Source organism: Daphnia pulex, chromosome 3 (genome assembly GCF_021134715.1).
Source record: "Daphnia pulex isolate KAP4 chromosome 3, ASM2113471v1".
NCBI classification, from domain to species: domain Eukaryota; kingdom Metazoa; phylum Arthropoda; class Branchiopoda; order Diplostraca; family Daphniidae; genus Daphnia; species Daphnia pulex.
The window spans coordinates 9,672,169-9,698,732 of NC_060019.1; the positions used below are offsets into that span (position 1 = coordinate 9,672,169).

The following is a 26,564-nucleotide window of genomic DNA, read 5'->3' on the forward strand; positions in this document are numbered from 1 at the left end:
TGAAAAATAATAATTGCATCGACTTAACTTTTCTGACCGCAGATGGCGTTGACAGCAATGTCGTAACTAGTTGTTTACTACATGGAAGAAATAAGAAGAACCAAAGAGCAGATCACGAAATATTTCTAGCGATAATCAGATGGTGGTGATGTAAACACGTGATACATTTTTTTTTCTGACCAAAGGGACAAAATCTATTTTCGAAATGGATCATTTCCACATCTTCGACAACGGGAACCAAGTCCCCCCTTGGCATAACGATTCAATGGATGTGTCGATTAAGGGTTGTTTTGTTGGCTACGACACAGTGGCCTGCATAAGACGAAGTGTTCTATCAGCACTTATGATAGTTACATTTGTCATGTGTTTTTTCAAAGTAGGACGTTTTCATGCTGTACACCATGAGCAAGTTCATCATTATGTCATTTTCTACATGGCTCTCGTTGAGTGCATCATTTGGTAAAGTGGTTGCCAAGACACCGAATCTTACATTTATCTTACAGTTTCTTTCATTTCTATTGCAGTGTTGTCAATTGGATGCTCAGCGGACACTACCCTGAACTGGATTTGGGTGCAACAGCCTTAAAAGTTTTGCAACTTGTTACACTGTGCCATTTTCATTGGATTCAAGCTTTTAGGATCCTTCACAGAGAAACAATTGCAAGAAATGTCTGGTTCCCTCTGATGGGTATTTTCTCAACTTATGTGGTGGCTGTTGCAGCAATCGGAATCTTAGATGTGGGACCCAGCTGGACCGAATGCCTCAGTATATTTACCTTCCATCATTCGAAGATGATACAACATGATATATTAACTTTTACTATTCCTATTGTAGAGCCATATTGGGTGATGCTCTCTGCTGCAGATTTTTTGGGTGTTCAGCTTTTTCTGATAGCTGGCATCTACATTACTCGCAAAATCAATGAGGTGTCCACCTTGGAATGTGTCAAGAAAACACAGAAAAGAAATCTTTGGGCGGTCATATTTGCTTTTGAAGTTTCAGCAATCACTGGGCTTGTTTATGATGTCACAATCAAAATAAGTAAGTTTTTGTAATTTATAGTGGCTGTGAAGAACCGTAATCATTTATCCGTGTTTATTCGTTTATAGTGGGAGATGAAATAGTCGGCTGCAGTGGAATATTTGCTGATACTCAATTGATTTATTCGCCAGTCTTCTTCATGTTTATGATTTTCAAATTCTGTTTGCCAATATGGTCGTTGCTAGCTGTTCTCGAGCCACTTCCTACCGGAATATCCTATTCAGAAATCCTAGCAACCAGCCACAGTGGGGTATGTGTTTACATATGTGAAGTTTGTGAAGTAAAATGACTAAGATTGATTCGTTTTGTTTTACAGAGTTTATCTGGTGCATGCGGTGGCCATTCTGTCGGCTCACCCTATCGAGTCCTTCGTAGTTACGTCTTTGATGACAATGCACATATTTTAGGTCTAGGCAGTTCTCCTCGCAGTCGGAGTAACAGCGGCTCTACCAACTCTGACAATTCAGAGTTCTCTGCACGCCATTTGTTTCACGGTCGTGTGGTGCCGACGCTCTACATTCCTGGGCACGGACACATTCTACCTCCAGCTCCTCGTCCGGCTGCTCAAGGATGGAACAACCCACGTGATTACTGGCGATCACGTCAACGAGTCAGTTCGTCGGGCCAGTTATCAGCCATGGTCAGAAATCCTTCATTAACCATCATTTCAGAAGAAATCAACAGCCTGAATGGATCACCTAATCAACCACAACCTGAGCTTCAACGCACTTCGACACCGGTGTCCGATGGCAACCGTCAAAATTTGCTCGTCGACATTCACATTGCTGAAGACGATAACGTCGAAGACGTCGAAGCGTAAACAAAAAAATCTCCGGGATTATCGAAAAATCTTTTCCACTATTTCGTTTATTTTCAAACCGATTTTTGGACCGTCGAGTATTCGTGACCCGTTTAGTCGCAATACCTCAAGTTTTTTTAAAAAGTCATTTATTCTTTAGGAAAATCAACAAGCACGTAATATTTTGTTCCCTCTCTCTTTCTAGACAAATATCTCTCAAAATGTTGAGAGCGTTTTTTTTTCACTTTTTCATGACAAAAACCTTGCTCAGAATATCGCTGTGAATGTTACGTTACTATCGCCGCCTTTAAAAAAAAAAACTAACGAATTTTGTGATACACCTTTCGTAATGCTTCCTTGATGCGGGATCTTCGTGTGTTGTATCCAGTCAAAAACCGTGAAAAACTATAAATAACTGTAATAGATTTTAATTTCTTTTAGTTTCTTTTTTCCAGATCTCACACGAAAACCCCCTGAAAAATCTCTTTCCCCCATCATCCTAACCTTCTTGTTGACATCGGAGGAATCGCTGAATACACATGACTGTGTCTCTCACTCGCTTCCATCCGTTGGACACAGAGATAAAAACGTATAGATGATCCTTAGACTCTCATTTATTTGCTCTTTAGATTCTGGCCGTCTAGTCAAGCGAGACAATTCGCGTCTGCCCTGAACTGCTGGTCTGCTGGTGGGTTACATTTCTGCCGTGGCAATCTCCTTTCTTCGCCCTCTTGTCTTCGACCAAACATACCAGACGTAATTACCGCTTCTGTGACGTTCGGCTGAGCATCATGGGGGCTGCTGTTAAGTTAGTAGGGGGTGAAGAAGATGCGCTCCTCTTGTCTCGTTGCGAAAAAAAAAAAAAAAAATCAAAAACAATTCCGACCGCCCGTCGAAAGAGGAGGCTGGCAGGGTGCTAGGCCGTTGAGGGGTTTCGAACAGGTAAAATTCTGGAGGAGCAGTTCACCCAGGCATCAGCAGTCGGGGCTTTTGTGCTTGTGGCCTCGTCCAGGTAGACGATGAGATGAACCTGACTTTGTTGATTTCAATGACAAGTCCGCCTGTCCGTCCGTTTTCGCCGCTCTCCCACACACCACCCGCCGACCTGGCAAACGCTGAGGGGGGACACGACAGCCGGACGATGTGCAGTTTGTAATTGCTCAACAACGTAGAGAGAAGAAGTAGAAGGGGCGAGAGACGGACAAAACAAAAAAAGTCAGCCCAGGTATTATTTATTTCGTCGTGGCAACGGTAATAAGCGAGTACGCGGAAGCATTCAATTACACATGTTATACCCATTCTCAAGGTCGTCGTCCTCCTCCTGTGTGTATGGATGCCCCCAAGATCGCCAATCCAAACAAAACCCGAAAACGGCTGTCTCGTTTATGACATATCCAGTTATTTTTGTTGATAGTAATTGAGCATCCTCCGCCTGCATGATTGCAAATGACTCTTTTTTTTTCAACTCTTCTCTCTGACGTTTTTCTTTTTTCAGGGGAGGCCATCGGCGCTCGAATTTTTTCCCCTAAAGTTTTACAGCCAGTAAAACGACAGCTAGTCGCGAAAAGGATTTTCGACATATACATCGCGGAGGGGTTTTGTGAGGTTGTAAAAAGGTTCAAGTCATTACGTTTGTGGCGGAATCATGGTCTCGAAAACACGATAGGGAATATCAACCCCTAAAAAACGCTGTGTCATAAGATAATAACTGGTTTTGCATTTATTATTTGTAGGTCGTTATATTATTGTTGCCATGAAAGCTGGTTTCTTGCCGCTTCCACCGAGTTTGGTATTTGGCCGCTAGATGTCGTCGTTGTCCTTCATGCTCTCTTCGAAAAGGGTAAAGTCGTAATGTCGGTGCTCGGTTGATTAGTTTGTTCAGTTGATTGCACACGTTAGTTTAATAGAACCAAAATCTTTTTTCCAACGAAACTAAATAATTTTGCCTACATTTTTGTGAGTGAAAAGAGTGAAAGAAGTTTCCATAAACTCGAGTTTGAAATGGCAAACGAAACGGCGAAATGAAAGTGATGGCGGGAGAACCACGTGCACGTGGTTTTTCTTTCCTCAGTGTAACAATTTATTGGACTCGCGTTGAATTAGATCGCTTTAGTGGCTAGAGTGAACAGAGCAGATGAGTGAACAAATAGAATCAGTCGATTGGCTGTTACTTTGAGAGTGCCCCATTAAATATTTCATTCGCCAGATTGTGTATCGTCCCAAGAGTCACTCGTGTATTTACCCCATTTGAGTCTGTTCATTCTCGTGCGTGTGTGCACATCCTCGTGCTGCTTCCATCTTGTATAACTCGTCTCTTTTTGAAAAAAAAAGAAGAACATGCCAAAGAAAGAGAAAAAATCCGACAATTCTTTTCGTTTCCGGGCAGATTCGAAACAGAGTCGGCAGCAGCAGCTGAGACTGAAAAATGCACATACCAAACGTTCATGTAAGATTGATTCCCCCGGTCGGCCATCGTTGGAGGAGTCGTACCGTAGTAATGGCTGGTATAGCCCTTGCCATGTATTAGTCAACGAGGGAAAAGAAAAATGACTGGTGAATCCCGCCGACATCATCCAGCTAGCTACTGCAACAACTCGACATCAAAGATTCAACAACAACGGACGGTCCAGTTCACGATGAAAGGTTAGATTTCAGCTCTCTCTCTCTCTCTACGTATCTATCTGTCAGTTTGTTTTCCCTTGTCTCCGCCCCTGCAATTGAACGACTAACTGTGTGCACAGGTAAAAACCTGGTGCACTCTCCATCACGCAATCTCACGAATAGCTTTCACCAATCTTGAGAGAGACAAAGATTTTCTGACCAATAGCCGAGCTCGATGAAATTGAATGTCGATTTCCCAGTCGCCAGCAATGGAATTCTCAATTCGCCAACGACTTTTGACTTGACAACTGATTTGTTGTCCCTTGTTTCTATTGGCCAGAAAACACAATCAGTCGAGTTTGAATCGAGAAACCAATTTATTATCCCCTCCACTGACTAATTCCCGAAACTTCGATACATCTCGACGCTGGACTCGAAACCAAACAATAGACCGAAGCAATGAGAGAAAGAGAGAGAGAGGATATGCTGGGCAAGTTTGGCTGTCTGTAGATATAATGACAGGAAGTGTTTTTATTATATTCGATGTGGGGTGGGGTGGGGGTTTGTTGTTATTTCTCTGTGTGTGACGTGTGGCCGAGCAGACACACACACATATCGCGATGTGAACGTCCATGACCGTCGTCTCCCAAATAATAGGAAAAAAGAAAAGATATTTACCAAGAGATAGCGATGGCCTAGTGGTTGGGCTCCTATTGCGTACGTGCAGCAGCTCCTCCGAGAAGGGGCTAGAAGGAAAAGAAGAAAAAAGTTGTTGTTGTTGTTGTTGTTGTCGACACACACACAGAGAGAGAGTAAAGAAACGAAAAAAAATATATAGGCCAAAGTATAGTAGGGGGTAAAAGTCGACCCCGGTGGGTGGGTATATCTTATACTACTACCCCGGCTCTTACGCCTCCTCCTCCCGCAACCGCGCGGGCGCGTAACCGAAAGGAAAAAAACTCACCCCCTCCCTTCTTTTTTCCCCTTCAAGAAGTTGCTGCTGTTGTTGTTGTGTGTATATGTAATCTTGCGTCAAGGAGGAAACACAAGAAGGGGGATTTTTCTTCTTCAAGAGTTTGCCAAAAAAGCCCCGAAGGCAGGCAAAAAAAGGAGAAATAATAATAATAATGGATATAAAATAACCTTATAGGTGGTTATTACGCTTTACATTCGGAGGGAAGTAACTTTTTACTCCCCCTTTTTTTTCTACCCTCCCCTGGAAAAACAACAACAACTTTTTGTTGATTTGGTTCAACCAAAACATTTTTTTTTTCGAGTTTAATTTTTATTATCGTACGTTACTCTTGATCTTGTCAGAGAGATATCAAACGATAGTCTCTACACACCATCTTTCGGTTCATTGACTTGTGCCTACCTTCTACGACTGCCATTACTTTACTGTTTCCCCAAATCGTGTAAATGCGTGTGTAATAATAACTCGAGCACCGAGGAAAACGCCAACAAAATGGAAGAATCCAAAAAGAAGAGGGGGGACGGAGATTAAGGTGTGTTCATGTCCGGCCTTATAGGCTGTATTATACACATACGTCTAACGATACCTGCTGTGACGACTTGTCGACTTTTTTGTGTACCGAAGAAGAGAGGAAGATAAGGGAACAACGACGGCGACGCTAGGTAGGTCTACTATTTAAGACTATACCTACACACGTAGATATATCGTCTATATGTACATTTCTATGGATTGACAGGGCCCGTTGTTCCAGGTTCCCCCCCCCCCCAACCCAGATATGAAGGAAGCAAACACCACCACCACCCCCCGAAAAAATCGTGAAAAAGGGGGCCGGACCGAAATTTGTTGTTAGGCTCAAGACCGGCACTGCTGCTGCTACTTTACTCTGGTAAGTATTTGATATTTTTCACATGAGCCCTCTGTGTAGTCGTAACTGTGTGTGTGTTGCGTCGACGTCGTCGTCGTTGTCGGCGGGCGGCTTATTTTCTCCCTCCGGTTTTTCTCCTCGTCTTCTTCTTTTTGTATTTTTCTTCCTCCCTATTTCGCTTCACTTTTGTCGTCGTCGTCACTTATATATACTCTCTCTCTGGCTGGCTGGCCTGTGTACGTACTACTACTACTAGCACGCCGAGCGACGTGAGCCGAGCACTCAGTATTTCAGTTGAACGCGTCCGGTGATGATCCATCGGCGACTCCCGAAAATTTACACAACTCGTCGCGGGTAATGATGAAGCTGTTTTGGACATTAGTTGAAATGGTTTGCTGATATTGGCCCGATTGATTGATTTGCGTTTAATTTGCAGGTTTCGACAAGAAATTATAACGGAAGAACTTTTTTCTTTTGAAAAGAAAACTCTGGTGATTTCAACAACAACTAGACGCAACTGACAACTGGAACAAGTCGGCAGAGATGGCGGCCGGCCGGCGGTCGACATGAATTCGGTAAGTCCCCAAAAAAATGATATCATTTCCCTTTTTTTATTTTGTGGGTGTGTGTGTGATCCATCAAGAAAGACATTTGAAATGTGACTACTACAGCGCGCGATGATTTCAAAAGTTTAAGTTGATGATTGATTGTAACGTAAGGCCGGGCTTTTTGTGTGGCTCAAAAAAAGCTTATCCCTAATCAACGTCTCATTACCTCACCCGTATAAATCTTGGAGAAAAGAAGTTTCGGGTAACTGTTTTTTCGAATCCCCCCGATGCCCGCCACTCGAGTGGTGTAGAACCTTATAACGTCCGCGCGTAAAAACCGCCTAAGGATTTCTTGATCCCCTCCTAGTCTCTCAGCTTTTTTCTTCTTCTTTTTCTTCTTTTTGAAAAATGTCTTGGAAGAATTAGCGCGTCGGCAGACAGCACATACACCCAATGTCCGATGGTGGGTAACGATAATGTGCGCGTAAAGGGAACCAGTGGGGGGATGGAGGGTTGCAGCATAGGCCGAAAAATAGGAGGAAGAAAAAAGGGAACGAAAGTTTTGAAGGGAAAAACCACGGGTGGTAAGGGCCCGAAAAGAAGACTAGGCTAAGGGGGTCTACAATTCCTCCCTTTCGTCTTCTTCTTCTTCTTCTTTAACTTGTTATTCTCTCCCCTTACACATTCCCTCCGTGTTGTATATTTGCGCTTCGAGGAGTCTCAACGTTTTTCCCCCAGCTAGGAAAATGGCGAAGAAAAATCTTCTCGTGTAACCAGCGCGCACTCTCATCTTGCGAGAGGTCTCATCTTCTTTATGCTAATCGTCTGCGGGGTTTTTTATTTTTATTTTTGGTTAGCGCGTCCTCCCGATCATTTCCAATCCCTGCCTGCGTGTATGTATCGTTGCAACCACCATGGCCCTCCCCGGACCAGGTGGATTGCGCCATCCGGTTCTACCAGCTCGAAAGAAACCTAAAGTCGGATCAGAGTGCACCCATGCGGGTTTTGGGTTATAACTGGAGCCCTATTTTTCTAGGGCTACTTTTTTTGTGTGTGTGTGTGTTGGTTGATCAGAGAGGCCTGTATTAGGGAGGGAAACAACTTAAATAAGAAATCGGCCGACATCATATTCCCGTTACGGCGGGGGTGGCAGAGCTCTCTTATCTTTCTCTCTCTCACTCGGGAGAGATAGAGAGAGTATTTGCTGTTCACAATAGTATCCTCGGTACGACTATTTGTGAAAGGGAAAAATAGCCCCGACAAGCGACACCTCTAAATAGCACTGAAATGTATCAATGCTTTGGTTTCTCTCTCCCAGTTCCTGTATGTGTTGTAATAGCCAGTCTAAGAGAGAGAGAAAAGATCTTGTTGTGTATATATTTTAGGCTCACTCTATACTTTTTGGGGGAGAAAGGGGGCCTAGGAAACCTAAAGAGTGCCTTCTGCTGGTCGTCGGGCCTTTCCGTGCTGCTCATGCCCTGTGTGTGTGTGTTTTTGACGAAACAGAAATAGCGAAGAGAGAGAGAGAGAGAGAAAAAGAACGCGGGAGAGAGACAGACAGAGGCCTGGCTTTCTCTCAACTCCTTGCGCAAACATTTTCTCCTTTTTTTTCCACCCCCTCCATGTTATAGTTAAGGCTCCTTCCGTCGTCGCTGAGGGGTGCCCACGGCTCCTATCTTATCGCGTAAAGGTTTTTTTTTCTTTTTGGGAGAGAGAAAAACGTACACGTGGATCACGCCGGTTCGTTTATTTTGGAAAAACCGCCACGCAATAAATGAACAACATTTCGACGAAACAAAATGTTGCCCCCCGATTTTTTTTTCTTTTCTAGCGTCTGAGGATGTTATTTAACGAAGGAAAATGTACGAGGGTTAAGTTAAACAATAATCATATTAAATCATCGTATTCCGGTCTGTTGGTGACACGAGAGGGGGGTGTTTGAGAGGAAAAGAAGAAGAAGAAAATGTCGCTCCCAATCTTATCTTTTTATTTTTTGTTTGTTTGTGATGTCTTTCTTGCATCCCCCATCCCCCTTCACACTCGTGGAACAGTGTCTATTGGGCTCCAAAGTTCGTATTTGTCCAAGAGATGAGGGGGTTCGAAGCCGCCAGTTTTGGGACCCGCACTCTCCCAAACTCCCTTACGTATATTCTTTCTTTAACTTGTTAACGGTAAGGTGCCTACGTGTAATTTTATTCATTTCATCCGTTTTTTGTTTCGTGACTTTTAACTGCTGTTTAGTCTGGGGGGGGGGAGATAAAGATTTGAACCGAGTGTCTATTTGACCAGTTTTTTATCAAAGTATGTCAAGGTTTATTAAATGAACTTAACTAACAGTTATTAGTCAGCTGCCGTTGATATTAGACTTGTGTTACACGATGGATGAAATGAATATAGAGGGGGGGGGCTGCAGTTGGCCTGTGTTTTGTGTCAATGAGACGAGGCCTTTGGGCTCTGCTTTGCTGAATAATGAATGAACGCACTCGCGTTCCATGTGAGCCGCCAGCAAAGAGAAAAGAGGAAGGTTAGGCCTATTGAGAAAAACCCGACGTGTATATAACTGGGAAAGTGGAAATGGGAGGAAATTGTCGGATAGAGATCCTCATCCGGTCTATAGGCCTACTCACCGATGCACTGAGCTTGTTAAATAGTGAAAAAGGAGAAAGGGACAGTTGGTGGAGTGCGTGGGCGGTGGCCGTGGTCGGTGGTGAATGGTATCAAACGGGGGGGGACTCGTGTAGGCCTAGCCATGTCCTGCTTTTTTATTTTATATTTTATTTTCTCCCTTTCTGTATCTCTTAGCAACGATCGATACAGTCGGAGAGAGAGAGACTGTTGCGGAACTGGTGGGTGGGAGGCCATCAAAGGCCTGGTAGACATACACAGACGTTGCGTTTGATGTCACTTGCGGATGCATAGAGGCACATCGATGCTGGGACACACGCTTCGTGCATTCGTTATGAGCCAACCAACAACTTCCAAAATCTATACAGGTTTTTATCTACTCCGGCTAGTAGTGGTAGTACCTCGTCGTCTATTACATTTAGATACTTGGTGGGTGGAAGATAATATCGGTGTAGGCCGCGCCATCAACTTCTTCTTCTTCTCCGATGGAAAATGTAACAACAAAGTTTTTGGAATCTTCTAATAACTTACTAGTCCAACAGTTCCGGATGTGGTCTTCCAAATACAAGTCCGCAATCGTGTAAAGAGGGGATTTGAGTAGTTTGGTTCGTTCATCATCCCTTGTTGAATAGCAGATTCTTTTCCATTCATTTTTCAGGGATAGAAGGCGAATAGGATGGAGGGGGAGGACGTGCTGTGTTGTGTGTGTGTGTCCGTGTTACATAAGAAGTGAAAAGAAAAGGTCAGAAAAAGGGGTGTCGGGCGTCCAGCAGCCGCTGCTGTTAAATTCCTGATGGATTTACGACTTGGGGTTCCCATTGCGGCAGTTTACGGAATGTTTTCAACTCTTTTATACCGAGCCAGAGAGAGAGAGAGAGAAACTCTTTTGGTGCTTGATCCTTTTGAAAACCTTCTGGGGTTCCTCCTTTTTGGCTCTTGCTTCCTTCCCTTTTTCTCTATGGATTCGCTCCCTCCTTTGACACACTCTTGAACATCAAAGAGTTTGTGAAACGGTGGTTGTAACATCTGCCCAACGATGACCTAACCGGCTGCTGCTGCTGCTGTCGCTGTTACGTCTGTCGTTCCGTTATTATTTGTTACCAGTCTACACGGACATGATACGTATATCAAAGCAGGGGAGACTATCAAAGAGTCTCTCACGAAAAAATAAAAGCTAAAAGGGGGAAGAATTTTTCGAGGACTAGGCAATAAGAGTTGAACTGTGTTTTTGTAATTTCGCGGGGTTTTTTCTCTTATATATATATATACGTATATAAATATAAGGCCTATTTGTTCGTTTATGATTGTCTTTTGTGTTGTATGTTGACCGTTTGATGTATCAGGGGGGCTCCGTTTTCCAGGTTGTTGACTTTTAAGATCAAGTTGCTAGGAAATATATTACAAATGCCATTGGATATTCGTGGATAATATATGATGTCCGCCTATGGGAATGAATCGCAACTGGCCGACAGATATCCAATACCTGACTCCTACACTTGGGGTAGTAATAGAATCGTAGAACCGTAGGATCGCTCGTTGATGACATTTACCCGCGTTCATTACGTCCAAAACTCTTGAGAGCGAGTTTGGAATAACTCATTTGAATGATTTGTAAATGCACAGAGAAGGAGAGAGGCAACTCTTATTACGCAGGTTTCGGGTATGTTCAATGTTCATGTGATCATGAAAAGGTTAAAAAAGTAACTTTGGGAAACGAATGGATCGACTTTTTCATTTTAAAAAATTGACTCGTTCAATGGCTGAAAGATTTTTGTTATTTGGAAGAAAGGGTATGTAGCACCTTTCCTATTTTCACCTGGCGTTGGGTTGCGTATATACAGAAGACCTTGGGAGGAGTTGCCAAGATGTGAAAGGGGTTGGAATATATAGAAGGATATATATTGCACAACGGGGGTGTTCCCGTCAAGCCCTTTGATGTCTTCTATACAACCCCGAATTCAATCCTTTTTCTCTCTCTCTCTTTCCTTTTCTATTTGATGTAACAAAAAACCCCAAAAATATTTTTTCCGGAGGGACCCAATTCATCTGCGTCTTTACGATTTTTGGCTTCTTTTTAAGGAAGGAGGATATCGATGCAACCACAGCTGTGCAACAATTTTCGCTATTGAGTTTTTTTCCCCCAAGTTAAAAAAAAAATTCGTCATTTCTCCTTCACTGGACGGAGTCCGATTCTCTTTTTTAAATGGTCAAATTTCATCCAACATATTGGCATTTTGAGATTTGTTTTGTTTGTGCGGAAGGGAAACGGAATCAAGAGCAGATGTTGAGTCATATGGAATGTTGCTGGTTGTGTGTGTGTGTTTACTCGCAACTACTGTCGATATTTTTCAATGAAAAAAAAATGAAATGAAAATGTTATTCCCTCCGTTTTTAGGGACTTGAAAAGAACATGTCCATCACGGGCACACACACATCCACTGTACAATTCAAACAATCCTCTTGTTATGTGTCTGATTTCAGACCGAAATTTTGTCCTATTGATTCTCCCTTTTTTCCTCCTTTTTTTCGGCTCGGCCGTTGCACTCGTCTTGTTTACGCCTGTCGGAGAGAGAGAGAGAAAAAGGCCACTGGAATGTGTTTGTTGAGCAACAAATCTATTTTTTAATACCCAAATTTTGTTTGTCTACCGTTTCGTTTATTTTTTCCGTACCCGACGAAAATGTTTGAAAATCGCCATGGCAACCGACTAGAAGACTTGTGTTTGTGTCAAAGGTTTCCCGTTGATAACCGACGAAAAAGTTACACCCCTTTCCCTAATCTTCGTCTCTGTAATCTCGGCCGTTTTATTATTTCTTTTGGCCAAATGTCACGCGGATATCCAATCGCTTTGAGTCACTGCTGTTTGTTTTTAAGCTTTGTCTTTTTTCTCGGGCTGGGAATGCTGATGCAACGCAACGCAAGACTGGAACGATAAAGAAAGGATTATATCTACGTACATCCTTTGGCTGTGCGTTGCATCACGAAGAAGCAACTCGGTAGATAGCGCTTGACTTTTCCATCAAAGGTTCCATCAGTTGTTTGGGGATTTTTAATCAGCACCGCAACTATTTTATCGCTCTATTTTTTTTTCACACAAAATCTTAGCACCTCCCTCTCGCCCAGGGTACAACATACACACGTATAATGGGTTATTTCGTTCTGGTTTCATTCTAGTCATTTCAGTGGTCAGTGTTGCAGCTTTTGTCCATTAATGTACTTTGCTTTTAGTCCTTCTTTTTTTTCTCTTGTATTTCGGCTCTTGTCTAAAACAAACGCCGAAAAGAATCGGTCATCCGGGGCGTGTCTCTCTTGTGTCGTAATAACTCTTGGCCGGATAGTTTTCCAATAATCCAATCCTGTGCCACACAGTCTCGCTCTATTATTGGGATTCTATTATTTCGTCGAAAGGATAAAAAGCAGGAAAAGGGGGAAGAAAAAAGGTACGACTACATTATAGAGATGTGTCTACATTTTAAGCTCTTTTTTTACACCTTTGTGTTACCTTTTCAACCCGTTCGTTTTTCTTTCATGTATAGTATTTCTGCCTCTCCATTTAACGAGTTCAGGTAGGGAAATGTTTGGCGCTTTCGTGTTAAAGGAAAGCTATAAAAACTGGAAGGAAATGAGGTGAGGCCACGAAAACTAAAAGGCGATTGGAAATTGGCAGTAAAAAAAAAAACATTTTCGGGGGGTTTGAAAGAAGAAGAAGGAAATTTTGCCGATACGTTTTGTGTGTGTGTTTGTGTGGGGGTGGCGGCGGAACTAGAGAAGGAAATGCAGTAAAAAAAAATGTAGACCTGCTGACTTTGGTTATATTTCCTTTCACCCCCGCTGCGAGAGAGTTCAAAAGGTAAAAAAAAATAAAGAAAGAAAACAACAGCAGCAGTAACAGCAGCTTGGTATCGCGACTCGGGTGTAATTCAATCATTGGCGATGGGCTGTTTGGTTTAACTTCAATTTTCCCTCGCTTTTCTTTTTTTTTTTTTCTTAGTCTAATAATAAAAGTCGTAAATCTAATAGCGACTGGTCCTCCGCCTCTTCATCAGCGATTGAAAATCGATCCACGCAGATCGATGCGTCGGTTAATTGCCTTTTACTTTAGAAAACAAAAGAAACGGTTTGAGAAAAAAGAAAAAAAAGTTTTTCTTTTGTTTTTACTCATTAACACACTGTCGAACACGTCAATTATCTCTTGTGCGAGCCGACCTTGTGTAATTATAGGCCACGTTGTTAAGGTGAAACCAGAACTTACACCGAAAAAATAAAAGGTGTTATAAATAGCAGCAGACTCCTCCCTGTTTTGTGTGTGTGTGTGTGTTTGCGGTATAACACTCAGTCAACACAACAGGAAAAAAAAACTCGAGCGTGTGTTATCGAATAGCACGTGTGTTGTATAGAAAACGGGAGCGCGTGCGTGTTTTTTTACGTTTTTTTATATTTTTTTTTTACTCCCCTCGGCTCCTTTTGACTCGACAGGAGAGCGTTTCGTTTTTTGTGTGTGTGATGTAATACATAACAGAGTGCCCCTCTCCCCTTTCATTTGGTTTTTTTCTTCTTCTTTTAAAGAGGGGCATATAAATAGAAGAGAGAATATAAAAAAAACAGAATGGGAAGTAAAAAAGAAAAAAAAAACACGAGAGGGATTCCCCCTCCAGGATTCCCGGCTTTTTCAATGTGACGTCACATCTGTTTTTTATTTTCTTTTTTTCGTGTTGAAACGACAACATTTTCATTGATGGAAAAATGTTTAATTCATTTTTTGTTGTTGGGTTCGTGATTGACGTTAGGCCGTTTTCTTATCTGAACGCAATTGAACTTTCAAACTTTTTTATCTGATTTTGTTTTTTAATTTTTTTTTAAAGAAATTTCAACGGTTTTTTCAAGTTTATTTTGGGGTTCGTGATTTTATTTTTTCGTGACTTGCTGATGAACATTTATTGAATGAGTCTGCTGTTTTTGAGCGATTAATTTATTGTTTCGGTTTTTTCGGTGATGTGGAATTTGGTCTCTGTCCTGTTGATTCACTTGATCCTAGACAAAGGTCAGAAGTCCATTTTCATCAGCATGTTGCATTCGATAAAATGCCAAAGTAGACAACGTCCTTCATATAATTTATCAGTTCTTTACTTTTTTCGATTTCGTACCGGATCCTGAACTTGCGCAACTATTGCACCTTTTGTTTCAAAGGTTTTCGTTGTTTCTTTGTCGACCTATTATTGGTTTTTTCGATTTCGCCCTGTCATTCTGACACACTGCCTTTTATTTGGGAATTGATGAATCATTTCGTATTCCGTAATTGTCTACCCGTAATGTTTTTCATTCAATTTGCTTGTGGTAGGGAAAAGATTACAAAGTTATTTCGAGTTTCGGAGCTGTCGGGCCGGCCGATCGTTGCGAGGGTTACTTGTTTGTGTGTGTGTGACTGTCGTGAGGAAGTGAAAAATAAAAATCCTCTGAAAAGTATTTGGGAGAAGGGTGTAGTTTCTACACGTATTTTTTCTCTTCCTTTCTCTCTCTCTCTCTTTCTCCCGCTTGGGTGGTGTAACGAGGAGTTGGGTGAACTTGACACGTGTGTGAGAGAAACCCGCAGCACCACCAGACCGCAACCCCCGAAAAGTTGCGTTCACCGCCCTTTTTCTTCTTCTTCGGTTTTGGCGCAACAGTCGAAGGGAAAAATACAAAAAAAAAATGTAGGTCACAAAACAACCAGCACATACGAGAGGGAGGGAACGTCGTCGGTTCTCCGCTGCGTGCCGGCCAAAAGCGGTTGGAATATATCGTGGGCATTTCCTATAGACATACACACACACACAACTATGTGCGTGTGTACATTGACGAAGTAGAAAGAACAAAATCTAGAAGGCATTTCATGGAGGAATCTTTGAACGTTTTTCGCCAAAGGGAATGTATCAAAGAAACATTGTACCAGCACCACCAGCACAGACAACTCGCGCCCCCCTTTTTTCTCCCTCCTTCAAATTGTGCCAGCCTTTTGCTGGACGGTTGTGGCGTTCTTCGTGTTGTTATTCAACACACGGAAGATGGCCCTTTTTGGCTTTCTCTTTCAGCGCCTCCCTCTTTTTCTTTTTTTCTTTTTCTCCCTTTTCCCGCGATTCGGAGTAAACAAAATTTCTTCCGATAACACCGCCTTCTTCTTCTTCTTCTTCTGGAGAGAGTAGGGGCTGGCTGCTGGATGCAAAAATATGCGCAACAATCCATCGTCCCTTCAGAGCTCGGGCTCTCTCATCTATAACTTTCTTCTGATGCATATCATCATCATCATCATCTTTTTCTTCTTCTTTTTCTTCTTCTTGAGGGGTTGCGTCATCATCATCGTAGGGGATGGGATCTCCATGGATGTTGTTTTGCCACAGCGGAGAAGAGAATATATATACAAGGGTAAAAATAAGGGGCCGCAGATAAACATCAAACTTTTTCCTGTGGGTTTGCTGCTGCTGCTGCCCATACGGTTTTTTTTTCTTTCTTAACATTTAGAAGATTCTCCTCTGTCACGTCATCAGGAGCAACTAACTGTACACACACAGTTCTTCTCCCCCTCTCTTTCAGAATTTTTTTTTTTGTTATTCTTCTTCCTTTTTGGCAGATAGGGAGAAATCATATTAGATTGTCTGTCTGGGCACCGAGCCCTTTTATATTATTCTTTCTCTGTTTTTGGCCTGTCGTGTCTTTTTTTTATTTTTCGCTATCTCGTTTGAAAAAGGTTCCTGTGCCGCAAAAGAAACCATCTTCTTTTTTTCCACCTGATATTTTTTTATTATTTGACTGTTGTGTGTGCAAAGGTCCTCTTGTTTCTCTTTCTGCTTAAATGGGTTGCTGGAACTTTTTTGCAGTTTGAAATGGGGGAGAGAAAAAAGGTCGAGCGGCACTTTCCTCCCAAATTGCCCGTGCCTCTTTTTTGGCGAAATCCTTTTTGCAATTGAACTAACCGGCACTTGAAGAATCTTTTTTTATGATTATGTGTCTCCTTTTTGAACTTGATGACTCTCTTCTTGTCGAGCTTGTTGCTGCATCCCCTTTTTTTTTTCGCCAGCGCACTTGCGCATCTATACGCACTTGCTCCTTTTTCTTCTTCTTCTTCTGTGATATTATTATTTTAACAGCTGGGGGGACAGAGGACGAAACCTTCTTTGACTGTCGCCTTGGCAGATTTTTATTATTTTTATTGACTTGTTATGCTCATCGTTTTACTTTGGTCTGCCAGGAGAAGAAGAAGAGACACTGGCAGCAGCCCACTTCCGTCTGGGGGCAACCTCTTTTTTCGCACAAATAACCTGTCGATGGGTAGTAGACAAGGCCCACAAAATCTCTATATGTGTGTATTTGAGCCATTCAAGCTTTAACTTTTATTATTATTATTATTACGGGCTTTGGAAATGTTGGAGAAGAAGAAGAAAAGGAAGCCTTTTTTTCTTTTGGCCTATCTGATTTCAGTCCCGACACAGCGTCATACAGAACTGTACGTGATGGCTATACCTATTTTTCTGTGTCATTCATTAGAGGCCTATTTATTAGAAGTAGAAGCCTTACCTACTACTTGTTTGTCACATTTTTCCCCCCTTTTTTTTCTCTCCCTTCAGACTGGGGGAAAAAAATTGGCCTCGTCATGTTTTTATTCATTTTCGTACTCTCTCTGGATATCATATCGAAGGCTTCCCAAATTGCCTCTTGATTACCACTTGCTTGAGGAAATTGTAGCGTAGAAAGTTATTGATTTAGGTGCTGGGCATTAATTGGCTAAAGAAAGACGATTAAATTCTGTAGGGAAATAAAAATCGTTTAGCAAAAGAACCCGAATAATTTGACACTTTTTGTAACTTTTCGGAAGAACACAAGACACTAGCGCCTACAAAATTTGTATTTTTTTAAATGGTGGCAGTATTTAGTACATTTGAGCCGAGAAATTAGTTTCGGCATTATTTGACACCCTTCTTTTTCATTATTTCTTTTCGTTAGTATGGGATTGGCCGTCAAATTTTTCTGCAAATTCATCGGGCGTTAAAACACGACGGGGGATCTCTCGCGCGTCTTCCGACTGCTGTTTCTTACACTCAGTGCAGAAAGGAACTTTTCTTCTTCTTCTTCCTTGATGTTGTTGTTGTTGAAGAAGAAAGAAGAAAAAAAACGGGGCCTCCAAATTGTCTCATCGACAGGCGAAGCTATATAACAAATGACCCCAATGTTTCATGCTGCCCAGTCCGAGTCAACAACAACACACACACAAATGGTGCAAGTGCCTTTTTCCTTCTTTCTCCCCTCGACCGAAGAACCTGACTAGGCAAAGAGCAACACAAAAAAGGGCAAATATAAGAGAGAGAGAGAGAAAAGTTATTATACATACAAGCGCAGGAAATAGGAAGAAGGAGAGAAGAAAAAAAAAGGGCTGCGCTTATATTATATTTATATTATATTGATGCGAAAACAGTAGAGAGGGAGCCTCTCTTCTCTTGTCTTTATGTTTTCTTCTCTTTTTTGCGCACAAAATGGGGCCGAGAAGGGGGGAAGAAGAAGCAGCAGCCCCGCATCAACAAAGCTTTTGACCCATTTAAAAGCCATTTGCAATAACACAGCCCTTCGGTTTTTCTCTCTATATCCCCCTCCGACTCGCTACTTGTTTCGTCTTCAGGATGGCGTGTCCCAAGAAGAAAAAAAAACACCATCAACCCCTTGCGTTCATTTGCTTTTCGCCTTGCACATAATAGATGTGTTTGGGTTCTCTTGTGCCAAAAATGACCTTTTTTTTTCTCTTTCAAACTTGTTGGCTCGACTTTCGCGTTTGCCATGTGTTACGAACGTCGTTACGTCACGGATGATGATGACAACAGACTTCTTTTGGGGGAGAAACTGTTTAGCCGAAAAAGTGTTTTTCGGCCGTTGGAGTAGTAGAGAGATGGGGCATGGGAAAAAAGTGATGGACGCTGGTGAGCAAGTGTCTATTATTGCATGCGAAAGAGAGTTGGCCAAATAGCGTCAAGATGGCAAAGAAAAGAAAAGGCATCTCGGATAACCGTTACACAAAGTTTTTCGCAATAGCGTCCCTTCTAACCCCAGAGAGAGAGGGTCTAGTATTTGCTAGAGAGAGAGGGGAGGCATCTTGTTACATACAACAAGTTTTTCAACAAACGGCGAGAGTTATGCCAGGTCCGTTCGGCCTCGACGGCCCAGCATATTGTGTTACGTATGGGGCCAGAGTTTAGCTATAGATAGTGGAGAGAGAGAGAGACCTTTTTCGCCCTTGCCAACTGTTGTGTATATTTTATGTATATGTGTGTCGGTGTGTCCTTCTTAACTACTTCGGCGATCCCTCTCTCTCCGTAGGGGTTAGGTGGATTCGCAACTGTCTTTTCTCTTATATAAGCCATAAAGGGAGAAAAAAGGTTGTTGTCTGGGTATTCTTTTCTAGGTCAAACACCGCCGGAAGGAATTTAAAGTTCTTCTTCTTCTTGTCGTTGATTATTTATAAAAGAAGAAGAAGAACAAACGCGGATCTGACTAGGCGTACAACTCTTTTGTATTGTAGAATATGGACCAACGCCGCCGCCAAAAACCAAATAGTTTTCTGGGGATCGATTCCGGAGTAGTAGCCAGCCAGCCAGCCAGCCCCTTTATAATAAAAAAAACCACGCCAGCTCTAGGCAGCAGCTAGAGAGCCTTTAAAGAAGTTTGTTTTGAAAGGTCCTCTGAATGGGGGGCTCGGATGGAATCCCATGGATTTCCGAAATGACTGGACATGGATATAGTTCCGCACTACCCCGGATAGTAGTATAGTTGTCCTCTCTCTCTTTCCATCCGATGTCTCACCTTGGCATTGCTGGTGTTCACTCTGATGTGTGACATCATTGACCACCCCGCTCTTTGGCGATTCACAAAATTTTCTATAGAGGCGGCCATATAGATTCGGCGCAAAATGCTGCACTGCGCCGTACATAGTGTAGTAGATGACCCCCTATTCTTTCATGTGTCGCCCTCCCCCTTTGGCCGCCGTCATTCCGGCTCTCTCTCTCTCCTTATCCGCCTTCTTGGGCTGGTCCCTTTTGATTTCTCCCCTTCCGAAAATGCGAAAAACCGTTGAGACGGTTATAATATAAACGCGCAGTTGAGAAAGAGATACAGTGTGAGCGCATTTTTTCGCAATCGCCTTTTCTAGTCTGCACAACAATCGCAATAACTAGCGAAACCCCCACCCACCCAACCCCGCCGAAACCTTTGAATGAGAGAGAGGCCACACCTCTTTCGGCCTGTGTTTGTCTTGGCGGAGAAACATTTCGCTACAATCGTAATGATTTCGCGGAGCACTATCGGAATGAAAGTTCCTGTATAGTCTGCCGGTTACAGTCGAGTCGAGTGTCAGTCTGATTTGTGAGTGTCCAATGTGCACAACATTCGTCTTCTAATAATTTGCCATCCGTTTGGGACTTTAAACATTTTTGTTTTTTATTTACTTTGATCCATCGGTGCAGGAGTTCCAATTGAATCGGCCGTCCGAGTCTTGCGGTGCCTGGCCGTGAAGGGTCAACCCGAAAGTGCTGTGTGTCTCGTTTTGTGCGTGCGCCCTTTTCTCTTTTCGGCTGAATCGAGTGCCAATCGTTCGCGGACAGACCCTGGCGACGTACAACATCCAAGTAAAAAGTAAGTGTTTATCGCTTTGATTTTATTACAACAATTTGGCGGGGGGATTCAACCCTTGCCGCTCTTTTTTGGGACCGTTATTCTTGGCGGATGGATTGGGTTAGAATTTTGTTTTACAGCGACTATGGCCCAGTTTGGCAGAAAAATACGGGCCCCAATTTGTTTGTTGGTCTGTTTGAGTTATTTTGGCCGATAGTAAAAGTAACAGTACAGTACAGAGCAGTTTTATATGGCGTGTTTCGGCGCAGAGAGGGAAGGTACTATACAATCTAACTGTACATTTTTGCCTGACCCTTTTTTGAAAAGAAGGAGGAGGCTGGCTGACTTTGGTCTGCAAGTTTTTTTCGAAATTGTAATTGTCAATATAAATATTTTTTTATTGCGCCTTTCAGGTCATTGCCAAATTTCCCACGTTCCGCACTCTGCGAGACTTTCTTGGCCGTCTCTTATTTGTTTCATTTTCGCTGTCCGCTATAAAACAAGGACCATCCCCGAAAGACCAGCCCAAACAACCCAACAGCAACAACAACAAATCACCGTAAGTGCGGAATGTTTCTTCTTCCTTCTCTTGCGCTCGATGCAAATGCTGGCCGCCATTTTGTCTGTTTTTTTTTTTTTGGATCGGGTGGTGGGGAGAAAACGATATGCGCGTGCTGTTTTTTGTTGGTAGCGCCGGTACAAGACACACGTGCCCGTGATTTATAGCGGCAAGGCTTTTGATCCCCACACATTATGTGGAATCGACATTATGTGTCTATCTGTTCCGTCCCCGATGGATCTCTAAAAAAACAGTAACAGCCAATAGTATCGCAGGGGGGACGACTCTCTGTCGCCCACAAAAAACAGAAACTCGTGCCGGCGATTATCGACGACGACCGACGCTCCATTCCCATTCGTCGACGCCCTCCCCATCGACACATAAAAAAAAATGCATTCACATTTTTTTATCGAGTTTTATTTTTTCTTCTTTTTATGAAGGGCTCATAGAAAAAGTTAAAAAAAAAAATAGGAAATGGTTTTTTTTTTCTTCATTTGCTAGGAATCGTTTCTATTATTGCGCACATTCATTTTTATGTGTGAATTAATGTCTTGTGCCTGCTGCTGCAAGGCCTTCCGTGTCACCGGGTGTTTCTTTTTTCTGATGTAACGAACGAACGGGGGGTGGGGCCCTATTGTGTCATCATCGTTAAATCAAGAAAAAAAAATGGTTCCAACTGTTTGTGATTGGACCGGAATGGAATAAACTGTACGTGCCAGTTGTAGCCGCAGATGACGCCCATTGATGATGGTCCCGTCTACTTGCATTTACAAGAGACGCCCTAAAAAAAGAAAAAAATCTTTTCCCCAAAGAAGAAAAAAAAAATGGGCAGAATTGTGTAACAAAAACAGAATTGTACAAATGTGACAATCGTCATGGAGTTGTATTTCTCCTTTTTTTTTTCGCTCTCTTGATCCATTCAACAAACCAAAAAAAAGGGGATCCAAAAAAAAAGTTGGTAGCACCACACACACACACACGGAAGGAACACAAAACACAAAAGCCGAAAAAAGGTGACGAGCCGAAAAGTAACAGCCAGCACAATTTTTTTTTCTTATCCTATTTTTGGAAGCTGTGAGAGAGAAAGAGGATCGATACATATATATATTGTATTTAATGCTTTCTCTCTAATACTATAAGGGATAGAGAGGAGGGGGGGACCTGATAACACGTAACGTCTCTTTCTCTCTTGTGTGTTGTTGTGTTCAAATCTATATATCCCCCCTCCATTGGACGCAATTGCCCGAGTAGACGCAAATAGTAGAAAAGCTTATGTGACTCTGCGCGACACAGTCGAGTGAGGGGGAAATTTTTTTTCCTTCTTCTTCTTATTTTCTTATGTGTCGTGTGTCTATCTGTTTTCGCCCGGCTGTTTGCTCCGGCCCGGGGAGGTTTCGGTGAGGCACCCGATATAGTATAATGCTGGTCAAGAGGGGTGACGCCGTATTTCTCCTTTTTTTTTTTGTTGTTATTATTCAGCTCTGTGTGCTGTGCCACAGTCGATAGCTGCTGCTGCTACCCCGAAAAAATTTGGTTTCTATAGATTTTTCCATCCCGGTCGTATGTGGGGACCCTTTTCTCTTTCTATTTCTCTTTCTGTAGTTACTATTGAACGGGCCAACACTTGCGTCAATAGCTTATAAAAGCAATCATAATGCTGGCGACGCTAGGAATCTATATAGACTATGGTCTTCGTATTACTATGACGGTGCTATACTACAAGGGTGGAGTAGTAGTAGTAGTTGTCGAAAAAAGGGGGTTCTCTTCTTTCTCTTTATTCTATTTTTTGATCTGGAACCAATAGGACTCCAACGGTTTCACCGATTGGTTCTCTTTCCGCCTCCCAAAAATAGGAAGAAGAAAAAATATACATCGACAGTAACATTTTTTACAGGGTGGGGTTGGGAGGGTTATCGACGGGGGTTGGGTTGCTCTATGGGCGCATCTGCTGTGGTATGGGCCTTCCATGTTCTATAGGGGAAAGAAGAAAAAAAAAACAGAAAGTGAAAAAAAAAAAGTTGGGAAACCCCTTTTTTTGTGTTGGTCGTATAGGGAAAAAGGGGTATTGACTAGATTCCTATTGGTTCCACTTGGTTCCTCCCCCTTTTTCACGAGAACACACCCACCGCAACTCTTTGACGGGACGGGTCCACCACCATCCAACTCGAACACCCACCTGTTGTCTGGACGTTCGAATAGCTTTTAAAAGAAAAAATCCATTTCCTCCTTCGTTTCCTTTTCGTTGATCATTTTCTTTCTCGGTTTGGGTTGTCTTGGCAACCCGAAATCTGAATGACTATCTTTTTATTTTTGAATGATGGTATATTGTGTTGTTTATCGTAGTGGCGATGGCAGAAACGCTGTAGGTGCGTGATGGGTTGTGGCGGCGCCAAATTCAATTGGGAAGTAGAAGGGGAGAGAGAAAGAGAGAGAAGAAATAGTAGTTGCTCACGTAACGAAGCCTATTCAATGCCCTGAAGACCTCTAGCCCCCCCTCTCCCGACAGAGTTTTGGGTTGATCGATAAACATCGAAAAAAGGCCAGACTCGGCCATTGCGTCGCCCAAATAATCGCCATATTCGTCGTTACACCTAAAATATCTTTCTGCTGCCCTATTGGTATATTTCTTTAGCAGATGGCGGAGGATCATGACCGAAAAAAAAAATGTAAACTTCATCTCTCTTTTTGTATTTATTCCCTCTTGAATTTCTGTGCAATGAAAAACTTATTGCCAAAAACCAGTTTCGGTACGGTCGTTCAAATGGTCAATCATCTTCTCTATGCACCACCGTTGTGGGCCTCTCTCTCTCTCCCCCCTTCAAAATAATATTTTCCAGTCGAAGCTATAGAGTTCCGTTGTTGTGTTGTTGTGCGAGTCCAAAATCGAATTCGATCCAGGCAGAAAGCAGCGAGTTCCTTTTAGCTGCTGCTGCTGCTGCTGTCTCGCTTGCGGATTATTTCCGGCAAACGGTTCAACGGATTTCGATGGCAAACACATTCCACCAGTTTTCATGGTCTAAATAGAGCGCGCCCTATCGCACACACACCAAACAGTTGGCTTGGAAGGGACAACAATTCAATCGAGTCAGAATGCGATCGGTTCCGCACATTTCGACACATCATCTTCTCCGACTACTTTTTTTCTTTCTTTCTTTCTCCTTTGATATGCTCGGGTATATATATATCTATCTGTATCTATCAAAAGAGATGTTACACCGGATTTTGATTCGGTTAGACTATCCTACTGCCATCACCCCTCCTCTTGCATTTCATATCTCTCTCTCTCTCTAATAAATGTATAGATACGGCCGACGTTTGAATTATTGAGTGGATAGGAAGAAAAATCTAGTTTCTATTATTGACATGCAGTTGGCGTGCAGAGGGGAAATCACAAGTCGAGTCCGGTGATCTCTGATGCGTCAACGAGAGCGAACGAGTCGAGTTGTTGTGTCCCCCCCCCCCTTTTTGAAATAATATTAAAAAAATATCAAGAGCTTCAGCAGCAGTTGTACGAAGAAAGAATTCGTTTATTATTGATTCGCTTATTGTCTGGCATATATAGATATAGCCCCCACGAGTGCATCCCATATCTAGGAGTGGGAAACGAATAAATAAACTCGGTACTCGTCATGTGCCAATTGTGCGACAATAAGTCAGTCCAGACTCATCGCACGTGGGCAGAGCTTGGTCCAAGCTTGGGGCCTGGATCCTCTTCTTGTTTGTCTTTGACTGCTGGGATTCCTTTTGTTGGCAGCACAGGAAATGGGGATGAAAAGGCAACACGAGTGGGATGATTCAAACTATTGAAGGAAAAGATGAGTTCTTGTGTGTGTGTGTGTCCGCAAAAATATTGCGTGATTTCTTTTCGTCCTGCCATTCTTTCCCTCTTCCGGAGTGGAAAGAAGAAAAAAAGGAAGCACACTTGAAAGTTCATATCCGTACAAAATGTTTAAGAAGTCGGCAGCAGCTGTCGATCCGCCACAACGGCGGTGGCGGCCAGGGAGGCGTCGGCCAACTTGGCAATCCGACAAAAGATGACAATGTCCAATTTTTTCTTCTTTCGACACAATCAGAGAAATTCGGATGCAATAAGAAACTCCTACGTAATTCTATTGGATTCCCAAAATATTTTTCTTTTTTTTTTCTCGTTATAAAAGTTCTCGTTATATAAGTGGAATTAAATAATCAAGTTTACTTAACTATATCGAATGCTGAAATATTTATATGCATGGGAAAAAAGGGGGGAGAAACGGAAAAAAAGGAGATCGAGTTTTTATTGGGAATCTGAGAGATTGTGATCGGGTTTTGTCGGGTCCTGCGGGTTCCTCCTTCTCTTTTACAATTCACGTACATGTTGGAAGGGGGTTATATCTATTAGGGACAAGCCTTTTGCCAATAGGGGATGAGCAGCACACTGCAATGTATATAGCAGGAGCAGCAGCGCTTGGCAATAAATAAAAGTAGGACTCAGAATGGCCGCCTCGCCTGTTCCAAATCTTTTTTTCTTTTTCCCACAGACAAAAACGGGACTGAATTGCCAGTGCAGTTGTGGAAACTCTTCTTCTTCTTCTCCTCTTGTTTGTCTATGTGTGTGTGTGTTTCTTAGCTATCCCCTTTTTGGACGGGCCGGTCCCTTTTGTGTGTCAACCTCTTTTCACTTTTTCCTACCTTGGAAAAATTTGGACAGAGAAGGAGGAGCCATGAAAAGTTTGGGATGCAGTTACACACATTGGAAAACACTTTGGGCTTTTTCTCTCTCTCCCCAACCAGCCCTTTTGTCGTAGTTTTTAGCTTTTCATTTTTAAAATTCTCTCCTCCCCAGTCGTCGTTACATATATTATTATATGGAGGGGAAATTGTATATACGACGCGCTATAAAAATGCGCGCAGTTTTTGAATTCGGCATCACGACGCGTAGAGAGAGAGGGGAGCGTTTGACGATTCGAATCGGAACCATTAGCCCAGCGCCATCATCGCCGTCACAAATGATTGATCGTGTAACCCAATGATTCTCAGCTTTTTTTCATTCCTCGGAATAGTTTTTATTCGACTGCTACTGCTGGGCTTAACTCTAAAGTGATTCTATTTAACTCACTCGGTTTACTTTTTAAGCGACTGAAGTTATATCGTTGGTGGTCCTACAAGAGAGACCCCGGCTGTTTTTCTCTTGAAAAATCACGGTCTAGATCGAATTTCTCCGGTAACAGGCCCCAAATCTGTCCCCCCAAAAAGTAAAGAGAAAACGTTTTAAGGCCAATAAATCAAAGTTGGCAACAGTTGGCAAAAAGAACAAGAAAAGGTCTTGTTCTTCTTCTTCGCTGGATATATAACATATATATATATAAAGGCGATGGCGAAAAGACGTGCGGAACGAAAAACCAGTAGGGGGAAAGAGAGAGAGAGAGGCTCACCCAATTGGGTTCTCGTCTGTCTGCGAGACATTTTTGGCAAACAAGAGATGACAGAAGAAGAAGCAGGGGGGGGGGGGGGGACCTTTTTTCTTCTCTTCTGGTTGCAAGTTGTCGCGAACGGTCAGTCAACGTGTGTGTGTCGCCGGAATTCCGCCCTTATAAGATTCTATTCTTTTTTTTTTCGACCCCCTACTTTCTTCTGGCTGGGGCCACAACGTAAGAGACAGCGTCTGCCATCAAGATGAGGAGACTCTTTTTCTGGTTTTCTTCATCTTTCAATTTCCCACGCTCTTCTTTTTTTATTTTTTCGGATTTTGGCAACAAACTTTTTTTTCTTCATCATCTTCCAATTTTTGCGTCACCAGCGCAGAAAAACAGGAACAACGGTCATTCCATTTTCTGAAAAGACTCTTGTGGAAAACACAATTTCAGTCCGGTGACTGAGGGTTTTTTATTTTTTTTATTTCTTATTTATTTGGTTCATTTCATTCCACCTTGTTGTCGATTCCAATGAA

The 26,564-nt window shown here is 42.6% G+C and overlaps 2 protein-coding genes across 8 annotated transcripts in view; both read left to right on the plus strand.

The window, feature by feature from the left end:
• Positions 1 to 58: 58 nt before the first annotated feature.
• Positions 59 to 2,396, plus strand: LOC124190097. The gene is made up of 5 exons (XM_046582662.1): positions 59 to 459; positions 525 to 766; positions 836 to 1,042; positions 1,111 to 1,292; positions 1,359 to 2,396. Exons 1-5 carry the CDS (start codon positions 206 to 208, stop codon positions 1,860 to 1,862), a joined length of 1,389 nt encoding a protein of 462 aa, XP_046438618.1. The 5' UTR covers positions 59 to 205; the 3' UTR covers positions 1,863 to 2,396.
• Positions 2,397 to 3,679: 1,283 nt separating this feature from the next.
• The window catches only part of LOC124190093 (protein sister of odd and bowel-like), a 39,535-nt gene continuing 16,650 nt past the window's right edge, over positions 3,680 to 26,564 (plus strand). The window contains exons 1-7 of one of the 7 annotated variants that reach the window (XM_046582648.1): positions 3,692 to 4,484; positions 5,760 to 6,077; positions 6,152 to 6,301; positions 6,537 to 6,634; positions 6,717 to 6,855; positions 19,932 to 20,100; positions 20,493 to 20,638. The gene's annotated coding sequence lies outside the window, so the exon portion shown is untranslated. Of the gene's footprint in view, positions 4,485 to 5,759; positions 6,078 to 6,151; positions 6,302 to 6,536; positions 6,635 to 6,716; positions 6,856 to 12,393; positions 12,894 to 12,926; positions 15,144 to 19,751; positions 19,831 to 19,931; positions 20,101 to 20,492; positions 20,639 to 26,564 lie in introns of those variants that run through there. The other 6 variants (XM_046582646.1, XM_046582651.1, XM_046582647.1 and 3 more) reach the window with 6 other exon arrangements.